At 32.3% G+C, this 15764-nt stretch overlaps 1 protein-coding gene across 1 annotated transcript; it reads left to right on the top strand.

Moving 5' to 3' along the window:
• Positions 1–3795: 3795 nt before the first annotated feature.
• On the top strand, positions 3796–15235 carry LOC143058350 (uncharacterized). Its single transcript, XM_076231826.1, has 11 exons — positions 3796–4011; positions 5395–5473; positions 5851–6005; positions 6720–7143; positions 8628–8891; positions 9530–9625; positions 10916–11068; positions 11947–12057; positions 12716–12885; positions 14266–14373; positions 15107–15235. The coding sequence occupies exons 1-11, from the start codon at positions 3802–3804 to the stop codon at positions 15215–15217; spliced, it is 1881 nt and encodes a 626-aa protein (XP_076087941.1). The 5' UTR covers positions 3796–3801; the 3' UTR covers positions 15218–15235.
• Positions 15236–15764: the final 529 nt, after the last annotated feature.

Genomic DNA, 15764 nt, shown 5'->3' with positions numbered 1-15764 from the left:
TAAAATATTGGTTCCTCAGAACTATTTAAATTCGTACGTTATTTGGTCTTTTCGTCTGTCAGAAATACTAGTTATAGGGAAATATCAAGTGCAACTATATTCAGCTACTACCTGATTCAATCTTGGATCTAATGTTTTAGACAGTGGTATTTTTCAAACTGTAAATATATTAATGAATGACAATATGTTTCGTCAGGTCATACTTTAATTTTTTTACACTGGGTCATGGTATATGTTCATCGTTTCGCCTTTTCGAAATTTTCAGGAGTTTCTAACTGAGAAATAACGAATGACATTTTTTTTGCTATAATAGTTAACTATTCAAACCTCTCATTTTCTGTACATAAACACCTTCCTGTGCACTTTTCTCCATAAAAGCCATATGTGCATACCTTACAATTTTCATCATTGTCATCATCTAACCTAAAACTTCCAGTTGGGCATTCTAAAGCAAAAATAATTAACTATCACAACAAAATGTTCACTGTGGTATGTTTTATTTTAGTATCCATTCTGTTTTAAGGTGGCTACGACGAGAGTGTTTTTTACCATGAAGATGGCTGATTGGTGGTGTGTAACTTGTTGGGGTGTTTTTCTCCATCTTGGATTTTGAAAAGCAGATAACAGCGGTCTGGATCTTTAAAGAAACGGGCAAATTTCGAGAGTAGTAAGTAATTCATATGTTATTCTTTTCGTCTTGATATAGAAAATTATGTCTTTTATCATATGTACGGCTGTATTTTTACCAAAAAAATAAAAACCTTAGTTTTCTTTGATTTTAGTTTTTTTCAAATTTGCCACATAAGGGGAGGTAACCCAGATTTTTGTTAAGTTATTTTTATAATTTACTTTAATAAATTTACCTCTGCATTTCCCATCTACTCTGTATGAATATGCACAGCATTTCCCGCTAAAAAATAAAATGATTTTGTGATAAAAATCAAAAAGAAGTAAAGCTATTATCGTTATAGGAAAACTACATACAATTATATTGAGCTTTAAAAAGAGGCGCGATAGATACAAGAGGTACATTCAAACTCATATTGAAAATAAACTGACAATGCCATGGTTAAAAAAGAAAAATACTAACAGTCAAGCAACAGTAAACAAAACACAACATAGAAAAATAAAGAGTAAGCAACATAGACCCCACTTAAAACAGTAACGCTTCGAACTATATACACTTGCCTTTACAATACGTCTGCTCATTCAAACAAATATAAAAAAAGATGCGACTATTTGTAACACATTACAAAAAAGGGTAGTTATCTGTGAAACAAATATTTCTTAACGGTTAAACAAATTGTTATGGCATGCGTACAAAAATAAAAGCAAGAAGAAAGATGTCGACTTACAAACAAAAATGTATTTTTGATAAAGCTGAAATCAATTGAAACGGCAGTTTACGCTACTTAAACACATATTGTCGTAAAGGGAAAACCAAATTGAATGATTTTTGTTTTGATTTTTTAACTTCTGATCTGTAAAACTCTAAAAAAAAAAGCCAGTAAAAAGCAATAAATGTTGATAACATTTTTAAATATATAAATGGACATGTAGATGTATACTGTTATGTATGTCATTCAAAAGCAACGGATATTTATCCATAATATCTATTAATAAAGATACTTTACCCACAAAATCGACCATCAGCCGAAAGGACAAACAATGACACGAAACAAACAACAATATTCATTTCCAAAGCATTTAGTTAAGAACCAAATGACATAATATCACTTTTGCATTTTCCATGACGTACCAGATAAAGCGTAAAATAACAGAAAACCAAATTTCGAGGAAAATTCAAAACGGAAAGACCGTAAACAAATACGAGAATAGTTTACATAAATTGGACTCAGAACTTTAATTTTTATAGTTTATCATTGTTTATTGACAAATTCTTCCTTTTCGGTTTATATATGTTGTTTGGTTTAAAACTCTAAAAATAGAATTTCATCACTACGTCCATATAAGGATAAATATTCAAGAGGTCTAGAGGGAATGATGAGAAATCAAAAAAGTGTTTAACCGTACCACATGTTTGCATCTCTCTCTCTCTCTCTCTCTCTCTCTCTTTCTCTCTCTCTCTCTCTCTCTCTCTCTCTCTCTCTCTCTCTCTCTCTCTGACGTCAGGAACCTCTGTCCTTTGTTAGTATTGACTTCTAGATTTCTACTAACTGCTGTCTGTTACATTTTCCCCCTTCATAACGTGCTAGATCACTTGTTTAGAATATGGACACATTATTATGATTCGTATCTTAATAGTCATTGCTTGTACTCATTTATTCCACGTGCTTAGCAGAGAAACTACAAATGACAATTTAGTTTGACTTGACCAGGCCGCAGTATGAACCTACGACCTGTCGCACTCGAAGCATACACCGAGACGGTTCGTTCTTTCGAATTTAACATCCAAAATGCAATATACTTATCTCTATTTAAACCTCATTTTGTAAGATTTTACAATAAATGAAAAAGTTTAACACAAGTTGATTGCAAAACTGAAAAGAAAAGTGTCAAAAAGACTTCCTCTTCTAAATAGTATATACAATCAGACCTGTTATTACACAATGACGCTTTGTATTGGTAAGTTTAAATTTTATCTATATGACCTAACCTATAATTTAAACAGATAGCAATCACAGACTGTATAAACATGGCTTATAAGGCAAGTTTTCAATTTTTATGTTTCACACTATGTCTGTTTTAAATCAGACTGGCGTTTTCAACTAAGTAACGTTAGCATTTTCCTATGATGTAAGTGTTACTGAACTAGTACATATTTTTGTTTAAGTGCAAGCTGGATGACTTCTGCTGTCTTCAGCTCTTTGGTGTGGTAGTTGTGTCGTTGACACATTACTCATTTACATTCTAAATTTTATACGTACAGTCAAACCTGCTCAAGAGACCACATGTATTAAGTAAAAACCAAGACCATCAATTTTAGATCCTTCTGAAGTACATTTCATATAAATTGAAACTGTATTAAAAGACCATCTATCTTAAGAGATCACTTTGCTGTTCTCCCTTTAGCGGTCGGTCTCTTCAATCTGGTTTGACTGTATATGAAAAATATAAAACAAGTAATTTTTAAAGTATAATTCATAAATCGACATTTGAAGATTGAATTGGGAAGTACCCAATTGACACAAGAATAACATATGAAGGGTAACTCAAATACAACTATCTCAACATCTAACACACTTATCCTTTATATACATCACATTGCAAACAGAGGAGACAAAATACCTAATAAATTAGTTATCCTGTGTTGAAATATCGTAAATAGACAAGAAAGAGACTACCAAGCAAACAACAGACTGAAGCATCGAAGCAAAACTGGATGCGTCAAAAAGGTAAAAAGTTACATAATAAAAACACCGAACTCCAAGGCAAATTCTAAACGGAAAGTCATTTAGTTAATGACAAAATCAAAACCTTAAACGCATCATCCGACTAGATAACAACTGGTAAGGATCCTTTGTCTTTCATGCATCACCCACCGTTATGAACAGGAATATATTCATATTTGTCGCATAGTCTCGTTGTAAAATCTAACTTCACATAGTCAACGAATCAATAGACACACGAGGGTATGTATTAAAGCCTGTGGGAATAGCCTGATATCCATGGATTGACATTTATGTGATAAGTTGTGATGTTTGTTTGTATGTTGTTTTGTTTCTTTTGCATTTTATGAACTGGTATTACATTATAATATTCAGAATTTCACCCTTTTTTTAATTTGTGTAATTGTTATTATATTTTAACGGTAAGTTATATTCATTTCAGATGTTTGGTATGACATATATGTTGTTGGTCAGTTTTCTTGGTTGGGCCGTTGGTCATTCATCAAATATATGTGTGTGTCCAGTGAACAACGAGGCTGACGTATACGACAAACTGGGGTCAAATCGTACAATAATTATAACACTGATCAATGACTGTGCACAACTTGTTGGAAGACCACATTCGTACAATAATCATATACAGGTCAACATTTCCGGATTGGTAAATATTTTTACTTTTATTTGTATACAGTTTCAGAGGTTTTAGCTTTATAGCACATGTCATATATATTGTAATTACGGTAAAAATTCAGAAAATTTCAAATCTCAAATAATAGTACCGGCCGCACACTAAGTATCATTCGGAGTTTACCAATTAAAACTCTCAACGAAGTATCATTCGGAGTTAACCAATGAAAACTCTCAACTAAGTATCACTTGCATGTTTCTGAAGTAATGTTTCATAGAATATCTTTGATATTGAATAATTTAATATATTTTAACTATAATTATATCAGTATAATAGTTATCGAAGGTACCTGGATTATAATCTAGTACACCACACGCGTTATATCAGTATAATAGTTATCAAAGGTACCAGGATTATAATTTAGTACGCCACACGTGCGTTTCGTCTACATAAGACTCATCAGTGACGCTCAAATCAAAATATGTATAAGCCAAACAAGTACAAAGTTGAAGAGCATTGAGGAGCCAAAATTCCAAAAAGTTGTGCCAAATACGGCTAAGGTAATCTATATACCTGGGATAAGAAAATCCTTAGTTTTTCGAAAATTCAAAGTTTTGTAAACAGGAAATTTATCAAAATGACCACATTGTTGATATTCATGTCAACACAAAAGTGTTAAGAAAGAAGGAGGGTACATTAAAACTCACAAGTCGAAAATAAAATGATATTGGCTTTGTTCATTGTTTAAGGCCGTACGGTGACCTATAGTTGTTAATGTCTGTGTCATTTTGGTCTTTTGTGGATAGTTGTCTCATTGGCAATCATACCACATCTTCTTTTCTATATGAAAACGCCATGGAAAAAAGAAAATGACACACAGACAAACAACAGTACCAACAAAATATAGACAATTTAAGACTGAGCAATAAACACGTTAAACTAGTAGGTCAAATTTGGGAGGGGGGACGGAATTGAAGTTTCGACAATTGGAACCTATCCGTCGTCATCTGAGAAACAGATATTCTGTAACGGCCAAACAACTCATGATGGCGTCCGTAAAGTTTTACCATTTAAAACTCTTCTGAACTGAATTTAGTATGTCCTTGGGGTATTTTAGATATTTGATTCACACAAGAATTCACACGGTCACGGTCAACAGTAAGAACGTGCATAACTTAATTATATATTTAAAGGTCAACTTGCACAGGTGCAAATAGAACCAAAAGTCTGCAATATTGAGATTTAGGCAAAATTGAACCCTCTGTCGTCGTACGTTTAGAACAGGTATATATATAGATGGAACCAGACAAATCTATAAAATGTAGGGAAGGTATTTCCAACTGATTCATGATAAAGGATAATACTTGAAATAATGACATTGAGACCTTTTTGATGACTATTATTCCTTGTTTCTAGATTGGCTATGTTGATTCCAAAGCTGTCACAATGAGCCCTTGTGGATCTAATGTAATGACACTGAATTCGACAGCTAGGAGTAAGTTAAGACATTTCAATTGGTATTTTATAGAGTGTCTTCCTATGATAACTATACCTCTAATTCGCTTTCGCAATCTTATTGTGTATACCTTACATTTTACAGTAAACTATTCTAAACATCTGAATAAAGTAGTTCGCGTTGTTGTCGAATTCTTAGACACCGAATAAAAGCAAATATAAAGACTACTATGTACTTTCAGCTGATTGAATTAATATATATGTTTAGCATACACAAACAGATACCCCTCCTCGTTACTATAAGTTTTTTGTTCTCAGTTGGATCAGATATTTGTCTATTTCAATTTTACAGACGGGGGTTTGAAAGCCATCCCGATATCTTCTACTTCTTTACAATAATTGTTTTAATCATTTTAGCCAGTCGATGTGTGTGCCGAAAAGACCTAGTGCTAGATGGTCCTGAACATTGGGAAATTCACTTAAAATCAACTGAAATAGCTTGCTTAAAGGTGGCTTATATAGATGTGTGTACAGATAGTGAATGTAGAATATGGATTTACTTTGATGACAAGGTTTGTACAGACCGCGATTATATAAAGTAAGCGAAAGATACCAGCGAGACATTCAAACTCATAAGTCGGAAATAAACTGACGTTGAATTAAGCTTAGTAGGTTGGAGTCAATATTGGATTCCGTGTTGATTATTGAAATATATATTGAATATGCATCGGCCTTATCATAGTAGTAAATTAAACACCCGAAAGATAAAGTACACGATATATCTTCCAACTCTTGAAATAAGAATTGCCAACGGAGGACGAGAATGGTATTTTTTGTAATAAAAATATTTGTTTGTTTTTGTCCTAATTAAGATTGTGACACAGTGATGACTGCTGTACTCAATATTTTGACATTTTACTAATTATGTCTGTTTCGTTCACGCATCGTTGTAAATATAATGTAATTTGATGCAACTGTCATACAAGTGAGCGGTTTAGTGCTATAAAACCAGGTTCAATCCACCATTTTCTACAATTTGAAAATGAATGTACCAAGTTAGGAATATGACAGTTGTTGTCCATTCGTTTGGTGTGTTTTATCATTTTATTTTGCCATTTATTAGAGACTTTCCGTTTTGAATTTTCCTCGGAGTTCATTATTTTTGTGAATTTACTTTTTATTGATATTGTATCATACTATGCAGGAAGCCTATAACAAAACTACAACCTTTTCTTATTTACACAACTGATAATTCTAAACGTGATGGTTATACTTTCAATACACAGATATATTCGACAACAACATACAAGCCCGTACAGATGTGTTCTGCAAAGAATCTGTCAGGATTTTCATATTCATACTTTTACCAACGACAGCTTTCAATTACTAAACCAAAGACGTCTGTATCACAAACTACATCAGCCATATATCGCATGACTACAACATCTAAACCACAACTCACTGATTTCTTGGCAACAACATATAAAACATCAGCTGTCAACACGGAGAATTATATCAATCAAGTGCCAACATCGACGTTTATAATATCATCAAACTCAAACAACATTTACACAACTCTTGCAGCTTATGGCCATTTAAAAAGTTCAGCCAGGCAGGACTCTTTTACAACTATGCCTAATGTTATACAAAATACCACTTTGTTTATATCATCTAAGCCAGTGATACACTCAAAATTGGAACACGTGACAGGTATGTGCATATTACGTTCAGGAAATAAAAAAAACATGAAACAGTATTGAGGATGGAAAGTACTAATGTTTTTTTTCAAACTTGATATCATAACGGTCATATTAAACAAACATTTTATACTGCTTGATACAGGTAAAAACTTTAAAAGATCAGGAAACATCATAGTATCTTCTTAGCGATGTGAACGTTGGTACGGTATTTGATAACGCATATGCGATACGGTAATTTTGGGTGATGGGCGATGGGGTAAGTAATTTTTTCCTGATTTTTTTTTATGCATTTTATTATACACGTACCCTTCTTCATGGCACATATAAACCAATTATAGAAAAAAAATCTAATTTCTTCCTCCATTACTTGTATTTGTTACATTTTATAACAACGTCATGATGGAAAATAAAGGCAACAGTAGTATACCGCTGTTCAAACTCATAAATCCATGGACAAAAAACAAAATCGGGGTAACAAACTAAAACTGAGGGAAACTCATTAAATATAAGAGGAGAACAACGACACAACACTACGATGTAACATACACAGAAACGGACCAAGCATCAGACAAAATCCCAAGAGAAAAACAAATATAACATCAAAAACAAAATACATGAATTTGGGATAGAAAAGTACCGTGACACGTCTTATCGCAATGTGAATTTACACTCAAAATTAAGAGAAAACATACGACGCAACGTTAAAATGTAACACACACAGAAACGAACTATAATATAACAATGGCCATATTCCTGACTTGGTACAGGACATTTTTAAAGAAAAAAATGGCGGGTTGAACCTGGTTTTGTGGCATGCCAAACCTCCCCTTTCATAGCCATGTGAAATATAACATTAAAATGACAACTCAACACCACAGGACTACAATATAAATGAATTGGAGAATACAATTGACAAAGAAACACACGAACAACAGCCAACAAAAGGCAACAAGTTGAAAAAATTTTAATACGTCAGAAGTGCATTTTATCCACACAAGATCCACCAGTGACGCCCAGATACAAAAGTTTGAAAGCAGAAACAAGCACAAAGTCGAACAGCATCGAGGACCAAAAGATCAAAAAAGTTGTGCCAAAAACGGCCAGGGTTTTTTGTTAGTTTCTGGAAACTACATGCATTCTTTTTCGACTAAATATACTTTCTTCGAAACAAACATAAGCAATAAGTGTTTATTATTTCCTGTATGATCAGGTGTGTGAATTTTGAATTATAGCTTGAAAAATAGTGATAAAATGTTAACATTGCATCAACAGCTAATACTTATTATAATTTATTGAAATTGTATTCATAAGAATTTTGATTGTTTTCTTTAATTTAAGATATTTTTTTTAAATATGACACATCATATATAATTGGTTATCTTATGAAATAAACATTCATTTATCATTAAGACAATGCTTTTCCAAATCAGGTAAGTTTTATCTTTTTTTATCAAGAATTCATCAAACAACTAATTAAAATATTTATTTGTTTAGTGGCGTATAATAGATATGGATTGTCGATCAATAAAGTACAGGATTACGTGCATGTTGGCGACACACCTTCATACAGCTGTACTGTCCAAAAAAACGCCAATTTTCTCATAGGAAATCCATTAAGATGGGAAAAGGTTGGTCGTAATGGGTCAACTTTGATTATATCCGTACTCGCCAATGTTGAAGTAGGACTAGCGAGCGAATATAGTTTGCAATTAGACTATGCTGACAGTTCAATGACGTTTATATTGCATTTTCGTCAAGGTATGTATTGATTTATTATTAAACGTTTTTATGCTTAATATAATGTAACTTGCGAAGCATAGAAAAATGACAGTAACTACATACTCGATTACCAACTTAATTCAGATCTATTTATCTACACAACTTGCAAATATTGACACCGAAATTTACGCTTTTCATTGGATTGGCATAGACATGTAATATCTCGTCTTTTTCCTCTAAACAGACAAAAAGTATGTGAGAACAGTTTTCAGTAAACTGCAAGATATTGTTTATATCTACTTTTGAGCAGATAAAATATGTATGTTTTTTTTTACAATTCTTTTTTGCATTTCATGCCATCATGGTTCAAAAATGTTCAAAATCATTGACCATTGCTAGAGTGTGCAGCTCGATAATTAAATAGTTTTCCATGTAGTGTTGTATGTTTTTTGTCGTTTTTTCTTTTGTTTTGCCAGACTTTCGATTCATATCTTTGATGAGTGATTGGTAAAGTGTTATCTTTTTAATGTTTTCAACTACCGGGTAACTGGGGTTTTTCTTCAGTTATGTTGCTCTATATAGTTGAGTCTGTATTCGTTGTTTGTCTACTTGTGTTATCGATTTGATAACTTATGACCTCGTCCCTTGTAAATATTTCAATCGTATCATGTTTACAGGAATAAAGACAGAATATGATGGATTTTTTGTCTGTGCTTTATATAACAAAACTGGTGTAGTACTTGCCAAAGCGCAAGTCGAAGTTAATGTAATCGGTAAGTAAAAATAAGTATCATGCATTAGCAAATAGTCTTGAAGAGGTGATTTGGTTTTGATACATTTTTTAAATGAAAGTTAAGCGCATAAATAATCAACATACGCATGTCTCTATTTACAGTCTCCAAGTATATTTAAGCGAAAACATTAAAACGTAACGACAATTGCCACAATCAACTGCGTTAGATCCGGAGACAACTAAAAAATCGTTTTAAATTGAATAAACATAACCACTTAACAGAATTTAGGATAAATCATCATTTTTGGGGCTAGGAAATAAGTCTTATTTTGCACATTTTATTAAACAAACACATTTTGACAACAAGGTCATTCCAAATTAAAGTCAAAATTCAAATCTCTTTATTGTGCTAAGGGAAACACATTCTTAAATGTATTTTTTTTAATAAATAAAACTTTTAATCCACTCACTAAACAAATTCAATGCCGTATGTTGTAATGTGCATTACATAACTCACGATAGATATGAAATCATGATATCCTATCAAAAGTGTGATGCTTTTGATATATGCCAAATATTTCAATACAAACGCTTGCTATCTATTTTATGCGCATCACCAATGATTTTTGCATTACACTTTCAAATATAAAAAAGAAGTTGTGGTATGATTGCTACTGAGACAAATCGCCACAAGAGACCAAGTGACACAGAAATTAACAACTATATGTCAACGTACAAGCCCATACTGCATAGTCAGCTACAAAAAGCCCCGAAACGACAATGTAAAACAATTCAAACGAGAAAAATAACGGCCTTAATTATGTACAAAAAATGAACAAAAAACAAGTATGTAACACATAAACAAACGACAACCACAACCTTACAGGCTCCTGACTTGGGACAAGCACATGCAAAGGGAATTTGGCGGGGTTAAACATTTGAGCGGGACCACCGCCCTTCCCTTACCTTGGACAGTGGTGTAACAGTACAACATAAGAACGTACTATAAAAATCAGTTGACAAAAAGGCTTAACTCATCAGATGGATATAATACAAGTACAAATACAAGTAGAAGGTGTTAAAGCAATATCTACAAACAATGTAAGGTCATAAAAAGACTTTTATAGAACAACAAAAGTTTTGAGAGGATAATTTGATGATAGACAAGTAGTTTGTACATTTCTATGCATCACAGCGTCAATGAATACAAAATAGGAATAAATGATAAAAGTACCCGTTTTATTCTGTTTTCTGATATGTGTAATTGTTAACAGTGTATTATATAGTCCTCCACTTGTCCCGATTTCTAGAAACCTGTTAATATTTTCAGCAAAAACAACCACGGCAGTACCTACAACTGTATCTAGTATTATAAACAACACTTGCCGTGATGGACATGTTATATGTTCTCAGCTACTTCCTGGTGAATGTGAAGCAGGGATACATCTGATGATCCTTTGTCCAAGGAGTTGTGGTATTTGTAGTAGGTGCATTTTAATGATAAATATAGCATATATATGAGTCATAGAGAAAACAGTAGAGTTGGTACCGTTCATGGTCTTATTTATAGCTTCACGATTGTAAGATTCTGATAGTTCATCAGTTTCGTAATAATTTTGATTATAAGCACTATGGAATTGTAGAGTACAGGATCGCAAAAACAAATATTTTACAAAATAGATCTAGACAGACGCTTTCAGTCAAACAAAGTATTGCTGGTGAAATGATTTATATTATTAGGTGTAAATACATTCATGAAATGTTTATATGATTTTTTATAAAAAGGCATTTAAAACATAGTTGACAATCAACGTGTAATATCTAAGGGTCCTGATTATAAGTAAAAGTGTAGAAAAGCTGTTTTTAAAACAACGTAAAGCTAAACAAAGGCAACAGTTGTATACCGCTGTTCGAAATTCATAAATCGATTGAGAAAAAAAACAAATCCATGTACAAACTAAAACTGAGGGAAACACATCAAATATTAGAGAAGAATTACGACACCTTTAAGGAGGTAGACCTAGGTTAAGGGAAATAACTCTTAAAATCATCAGTACGTTTGTGTCAACCATTTTCAAAAATATATTCTAAGCTTCTAGGTTTCCAATCTGTTTCAGGTAAATGCTTAAAATTCATTGATGAAACTTGACTTTAACAAACACATAACTGATTTAAAGAGTTATCTCCCTGAACCAAGGTCTACCCGCTTAAATATCTTTGTTAGTTGGAGAAGTTTGGTGCATATTTTGTTTAGATAAGAATGGACCGATGTGTTTAAAACTTTTCCACGAAATATGATTGATTGTTTGTTATTCTACTTCATTCAATATTTAATGGTATGACATATTTCCTGTATTTCAGATTATACAGCCAGGTACTGCGATGACCGTTCAAATGATTGTTCCAAGATATCAAATCAATGTAATGACTCAACAGTTAAACAGATCTGTCCTTCATCGTGTAATATATGTGGTCAGTATAATTATTAACAAACTCTTATAAATTCTCTGCGTACGAAGCGCTTTCTAGATTTATCTCTATCAGGAGAGCTCACACCAAAACATAGAATGTGTTTATAAATTGGGATAATAGAGAAAATATCTCTAGCATCGACACTTGTTTAGCGCCGAAAAGTTATATTTGTTTATGCTTATATGAAATACTTTCTTTTGTTTGTTATTGATATCGTAGCATTACTATGTGTTATGATGATGTGTAACAATTCAGATAGTGTTGTCATCACCACGTCTAAAATGTTCTAAACATTTTAATCGAAACGTTTCCACTATTCTTAATATCATCTTGCAGTTTTCATATAGGTTGTCACTATCAATTACTAGCATTTATCAATTTCTTTGTTCTTGATAAATATAGATAAAACGTAAATTAATAAAAATGCCGAGCTCCGAGGAAAATTTAAAACGGAAAGTCCGTTATCAAATGCAAAATTCAAAAGCCCAAACACATCAAACGAATGGACAACAACTCTTTCATTCCCGACTGGGCAAATGCATTTTCCTATGTAGACAATAATGTGATTCGTGTAGCATTGCTATTGATTCATCGGTTCTTACCTTGGACCAATACCTGTACTGTTCCTTCTATGTAAAATTAATGTACGTGTTTTCAGATGGACATCACTGCAACAGTACCATGACTTATTCTGCTCTGTCAAACCATTCTGTGTTATCTCACCCGGCAGGGGATTATTGCTCTGATGGCACGCAGACAAATGCAGATTCAGTTGTCCTTAATCTATGCAATGCGAGAATTGATAAAATGTGGCAAAAAGGGCTTCAGGTAGGACCGTTTATACGTTCGGGTAGGGACATTTGGGTCAGAATTATTTTTAGTTTTACAAAAACAGTTAGATGATAGCTAGTTTAGACAAACGTCGTCCTTTTGTGAAGTAATAGGTAAAGAATCACTAGTTTTAACCTGGTGAGAAATAATGTAAAAAGGTAGTTTAAAAAAAATATGCCTTCACGTAGCTGTATCTTTGTCAAAAGGAGAGAAATTGGGTAGTGTTTGGTTTCAACTGAAAGCTTGGGTACTAAGGATAACTGTAGACCCCCTTGTTAAAGGATTCTTTTGAATAATCAAAAGTACATACAATTACAATAGGATTCACACTTTTCACATCATAAGTACCTGTTTTGTACAATCCAAATTCCGGTACAAGTCATGACTTAAAATAACTGCTTTTTTATTTTAACTTAAGACACAGTAGCCGTTAATGCTGGAAACTGTAGAATTTAACATGGAACGCAATGGGACTATGCATTAGTGGTTTTATTTATTCAAACCACTTAATTAAAAGAAAGAAAACTAATTGTTCTAATTTGCACAATGAAGTTATCATTTGTTATACGTGTGAATATGTGCCTATCTATCAGTTAAGAGAGTAGTATTTCTAAACAATGACACCATTTGATGATTGGTAAAAGGTCTGAAGAGATCATGTGTTTATTGTTATATGTGAACCAAATCAAAATGAAACTTTGTTATTTGTATTCCTACCTATAGGTGTTGAAGGCCGTACATTGACCTATAATGGTTTACTTTTATAAATTGTTATTTGGATGGAGAGTTGTCTCATTGGCACTCACACCACATCTTCCTATATCTATAATCAGTGTAATTGCAGTTTTGCTCTTTATGACAAAGTCATTTCTGTTATACCGTTTTACAATGATCATTTGAATACCGCATTTATCTTTCGGACTACGCTTATTTTGTTGTGTTTATTTTTTGTACCGTTATTGTCGGCACTTCATAAACATATGATAAGCAAATATACTGTATTATCAATACTCAAATAATAGAGTTTTACCGCGTTGTTTGTGTAAATGTAACGACACTCAACATGTCAGGTGGTTAGTAAAGATACGTATAACTTTGTAAAAAGAAATTAAAGCGCTCCGTAATAATTCACATATTCGAAATACGAAATACAGCTAGTAAAACACTTATAGCTTTAGGAAATATGTGAACCCTAAATATGAAAAATGTGAAAGTGCACTTTATGTAGCATTAGACAAAATATCTTTCGTTCCATGGGTTAATATAATAGGTTTTCATGTCGTTGATTTGCAACTCTGATATTTCAAATGACCTTTCAGTTTAGGTATTAGGTCATTGTTTATATTTTGTTATAACGATAGCTTATTTCTATTTCAGGTTGTGTCAAACTGTCAAACAATTTCCTTATATGCTCCTGTTTCATCGTTTGGTTCTTTCTCGCATCAAATTGGAATATTTCTTGGCTGCACTGATACAGGTTTTAAGGTATAATATATTTAAGTCATGCGCCATATGACATGTAAAAGCTTATACATATTTGTTGTAATACTTTGCCCACTCAATTGTCTACTTGCTCCTAGCTAAATTATGTTTCAATAGAAATAAACCTTTAATTGAATTGCAATTATCCAGTGTATGTCAGTTGAACAGTTTGGTTGGAATAGGAGAAAGAATGAGTCACAAAAAAACTTTTTAAGATAACATTAGCATAAAGACTAAAAAGAAAACATCTATGAAAAGCATACGGCTTTTTGTACTGAACACCAATCTGTTAGGGCGAGATAGCTATACAAATGCCTTAATCCATAAAATAGATATTTTAGAAATAAAAATATAATCACAGAAAGAAACATATTGTCTACAATATAGTTCTTAACAAATAAAGGTTTGAACAACACACATGACGTTGCTATAACGTCTTCCATCTGGAATCATTCAAATTAGATTTTAAGATTATCCAATGACAAACTTATCTTGTGACACCGATAAATAAAAGAAATTTAGAGAGCATTTGTTATACGATGATTCACAATATGTATAACAATACAATACCAAATACTTAAACATCAGTATAAAGTAAAATCACAAAAATACTGAGCTTAGAGGAAAATCAATTGGGAAAGTCCATAATCACAGGGCAAAATCAAATAACAAAACGCATCAAAAACGAATGGACAAGAACATATATGTTACATCTCTATAATGTGTTCCCTTGTAGATTGGAATACAGAAATGTAATGAACATTTTAAAGAGCAAACCTTGGTATCTGGAAGCACAAAAACATCTTTCTCCGATGCAGATGCATACTATGTACTGATTGTCAAATAAATTTATTTTAGATTATAACACATTGTTGAATGTTATACCCCTATTATGTATGTTTGTTTGTATGTATGTTAGCTATCTTGAAACCAGGTTTAATGCATCATTTTTTCAAAAGTAATGTGTTGTACGGTCAATCATTGAGGTTTTTTTTTTATTTGAAATCTTCGATTAGTTAATCTATAGATAATTTTGAAAGTAAATACTTGATTTAAAAGTATGATAGGTTTTTATTTTGGTAACTAATTGACACTACGTCTTTGAACTTTCAAAATCAACTAGTTGAATTAACTCTTTTCACGTTATTCGTTTGACACAATGATTGATTTTAATCAGCAATCTAACCTTATAATCTACTGAGCAGTATGATTCAATTTTGGAGAATGTCACGGTAATTACCTTAACCTATCTCGTTTCGTTAATTGTTTAAAGGAGGGGCGAAAAACACCAAGGACATTTAACCTATCAATTGAAAATAAATTGACAACGCAATAGCTAAAAAGACAAATACATGCAGCTAAACAATAGTTCACAATATAGAACATAGAAAACT

The sequence above is a fragment of the Mytilus galloprovincialis genome, chromosome 14 (assembly GCF_965363235.1).
Source record: "Mytilus galloprovincialis chromosome 14, xbMytGall1.hap1.1, whole genome shotgun sequence".
Lineage (NCBI taxonomy): Eukaryota > Metazoa > Mollusca > Bivalvia > Mytilida > Mytilidae > Mytilus > Mytilus galloprovincialis.
The sequence above is the reverse complement of the archived record's forward strand: the minus strand, read 5'-3'. Positions and strand labels throughout refer to the sequence as shown.

What these genes read in the sequence shown, in the direction of transcription:
- LOC143058350 (XM_076231826.1), top strand. Translation starts at nt 3,802, where the DNA reads ATGACATATATGTTGTTGGTCAGTTTTCTTGGTTGGGCCGTTGGTCAT. An exon ending in AGGTCAACATTTCCGGATTG is followed by an intron (nt 4,012 to 5,394) that starts GTAAATATTTTT and finishes CCTTGTTTCTAG; the next exon opens with ATTGGCTATGTTGATTCCAA. An exon ending in GGATTTACTTTGATGACAAG is followed by an intron (nt 6,006 to 6,719) that starts GTTTGTACAGAC and finishes TTCAATACACAG; the next exon opens with ATATATTCGACAACAACATA.